Source organism: Triticum dicoccoides, chromosome 3B, assembly GCF_002162155.2.
Source record: "Triticum dicoccoides isolate Atlit2015 ecotype Zavitan chromosome 3B, WEW_v2.0, whole genome shotgun sequence".
Lineage (NCBI taxonomy): Eukaryota > Viridiplantae > Streptophyta > Magnoliopsida > Poales > Poaceae > Triticum > Triticum dicoccoides.
In genome coordinates, this window is record NC_041385.1 from 858,447,026 (window position 1) to 858,449,971 (window position 2,946).

At 57.3% G+C, this 2,946-nt stretch overlaps 1 protein-coding gene across 1 annotated transcript; it reads left to right on the forward strand.

Annotated features, from left to right (window-relative positions):
- Positions 1-394: 394 nt before the first annotated feature.
- Positions 395-2,476, forward strand: LOC119279003 (E3 ubiquitin-protein ligase XB3-like). The gene is made up of 2 exons (XM_037560406.1): positions 395-824; positions 910-2,476. Exons 1-2 carry the CDS (start codon positions 510-512, stop codon positions 1,987-1,989), a joined length of 1,395 nt encoding a protein of 464 aa, XP_037416303.1. The 5' UTR covers positions 395-509; the 3' UTR covers positions 1,990-2,476.
- Positions 2,477-2,946: the final 470 nt, after the last annotated feature.

The following is a 2,946-nucleotide window of genomic DNA, read 5'->3' on the forward strand; positions in this document are numbered from 1 at the left end:
AAATGTGTCTTTTTTCATGGATGGTGGCATGGCAAAAACCTGGAGTTAGTGAGAATCAACTATTTAGGTAAATATAGAGTAGTAATTACGCAATCAAGGTTGTTATTTTTCCCTAAGCATATAAGTAAGCACACATTTACACGTTTAGTTCCCTTAAAAAAGAATGACACTAATTCAGGAACCACTACCATTGAAAAGGTGATAAAATGGGAGATATTAACGGAATAGTAAGCTATCCATGTCATCATCATCATCATCAAAAACAAAAGCAAACCGTAGAAAAGGCAAAGAAGAAAATATCAAGAGAGAAATAAAATGTCAAGTGGGGTGTGGAAGTCAAGTCAGAAAGATCCAACCGAGGAATAAAAAGGCCACGCACACTCTGAATCCCGTAGCTGAGCTCGTCTTCTTCCCCCCACCCCCCGCTCCGTACCACCCACCCACCGCACCGGCACCACCACCCACCTCTGACCTCGCCGTCGACGGGGGCGGTTGGACGGAGGCGATCGATGGGGCACGGGCTCAGCTGCAGCCGCGACGGCGACGAGCACGACTTCTTCCGCGCCGCGCAGGCCGGCGACGTCGACGCGCTCGACGCCCTCCTCGCCGCCGACCCGGCGCTCGCCCGCCGCGCCACCATCTACGACCGCCTCACCTCGCTCCACGTCGCCGCCGCCAACGGCTGCCTCCCGGCCGTCGACATGCTGCTCGCCCGCGCAGTGCGCCCGGACGTCGTCGACCGCCGCAAGCGCACCCCGCTCATGCTCGCCGCCACCCACGGCCACATCGACTGCGCCCTCGCCCTCCTCCGCGCCGGCGCCAATGTCAGCGCCACCTCCGAAGCCGCAGTCTTTTCCTTTCATCCATGGATTCCGACTTACTAACTCTCTGCATGGTTCGATTGGTCAGATTCTGATGTTCGACTCGGTGAACGCGCGGACGTGCCTCCACCACGCGGCGTACTACGGCCACGCCGACTGCCTGCGTGCCATCCTCGCCGCGGCCCGCACCACGCCGGTGGCCGACTCGTGGGGCTTCGTGCGCTTCGTCAACGTCCGGGACGAGCACGGCGCCACGCCGCTGCACGTGGCGGCGAGGCAGGGCCGGCCGGAGTGCGTGCACCTGCTGCTCGAGAGCGGCGCCATCGTCTCGGCCCCCACCGGCTCCTACGGCTTCCCGGGGAGCACGGCGCTGCACCTGGCCGCGCGCGGCGGCAGCCTGGAGTGCGTCCGGGAGCTGCTTGCGTGGGGCGCCGACCGCGTGCACCGGGACTCGGCGGGCCGGATCGCGTACTCGGTGGCGATGAAGCGCGGCCACGGCGCGTGCGCGGCGCTGCTGAACCCGGCGGCGGCGGAGCCCATGGTGTGGCCGTCGCCGCTCAAGTTCATCGGCGAGCTGGGGGCGGACGCGAGGGCGCTGCTCGAGGCCGCCCTCGCCGAGGCCAACCGGGAGCGGGAGAAGAAGATTCTCAAGGGCACCAAGTACTCTGACTCTTCCTCGCCGGCGCTCTCCTACAACGGCGCCGGCGACGACGGCGACGAGGTGGACGACCAGGAGGACGAGGAGGTGTGCAGCATCTGCTTCGAGCAGGCGTGCAGCATCGAGGTGGAGGACTGCGGGCACCGGATGTGCGCGGCGTGCACCCTCGCGCTCTGCTGCCACAGCAAGCCCAACCCGGCCACGCTGACTCTCCAGCCGCCGGCGTGCCCCTTCTGCCGCAGCTGCATCTCCCGGCTCGTCGTCGCCGACTCCAAGGCCAAGGCCGTCGCGGTCCCGGGCGCCGGCGACGAGACCGAGGCCGAGGAGAAGCCGGCGTCGCCGCGGCTGAGCCGGAGGCGGTCGCGGAGGTCCCGCGAGGGGAGCAGCAGCTTCAAGGGCCTCTCGTCGGCCATGGGGTCGCTGTCGAGCAAGATCGGCCGCGGCTCCGGCCGGCTGGCCGGCGACGGCGACGGCGCGTTCCTGGACAAGCTGGAGCACGACCTCCCTTGACGACACCAGAAAAACAGAGCCGAGCAGAGCAGCCAGAACTGCCGCCATTATTTTTGAGAGAAGAAGCAGATGATCGAATCCATCAGGAAGAAGATCAAACTTGTGATGATCCATGGAATCAGATCAAGGTTACATCACACATATACATATCATCACTTGAGTAAGGTAATTTATACTTGCAGATTAGGAGATTGAATTTGTACTAGTAATTCTTGGCCTATTGGTTTTCATTTTTTCTTTTCTGGCTTGGTGGTTCCATTCATCTTGTTATAGAGTCCAGTCCACAGGGCAATGTGCCAAGTGGTTTGTGCCTTCCTCACCATGATGAATGTTAGCATCATGTGGAGGTTTGGGTCTCCCTTCTTGACCATGATGAATGCATCATGTGCAACTATGTATGTGTCTATCATGTGTGTAGAGAGAGCAAGAGTCATTTGTAACAAATGATCCATTTGTTAAAGAAAAGGTATCATATTGATGAGGGAGAGGTGAGATGGATCTGGAATTTGTCTCATGTTTATGGATAGTTTAGCTCACCAGCCTTGACTTGATGCACCTAATAACATGACTAAACATGATGACACTTCCATCTTGGCATTGCATTGCTGCATATGGTTGCTAAATGGTACTCCCACCGTCCCATAATATAAGAGTGTTTTTGACACTAAGTGTCAAATCATATACTCCCTCCGTCCCATAATATAAGAGCGTTTTTGACACCACCAGGTGTCAAAAACGCTCTTATATTATGGGACGGAGGGAGTATATGATTCAGTTCAACAATGTTCTTTATGTGAACAGTGCACCTTTAATCACGAGGCTTAGGCTTACAGTGTACTGTTTCTATTATTAGCTTGATTTTCCTGGTGAGCCAGCAAGGAATATATACTGGCTGAACCTAAGGAGGTCCTGTGTGACATTATGCCAGAATTATTAGCAGTTTTGGACCACCACCAA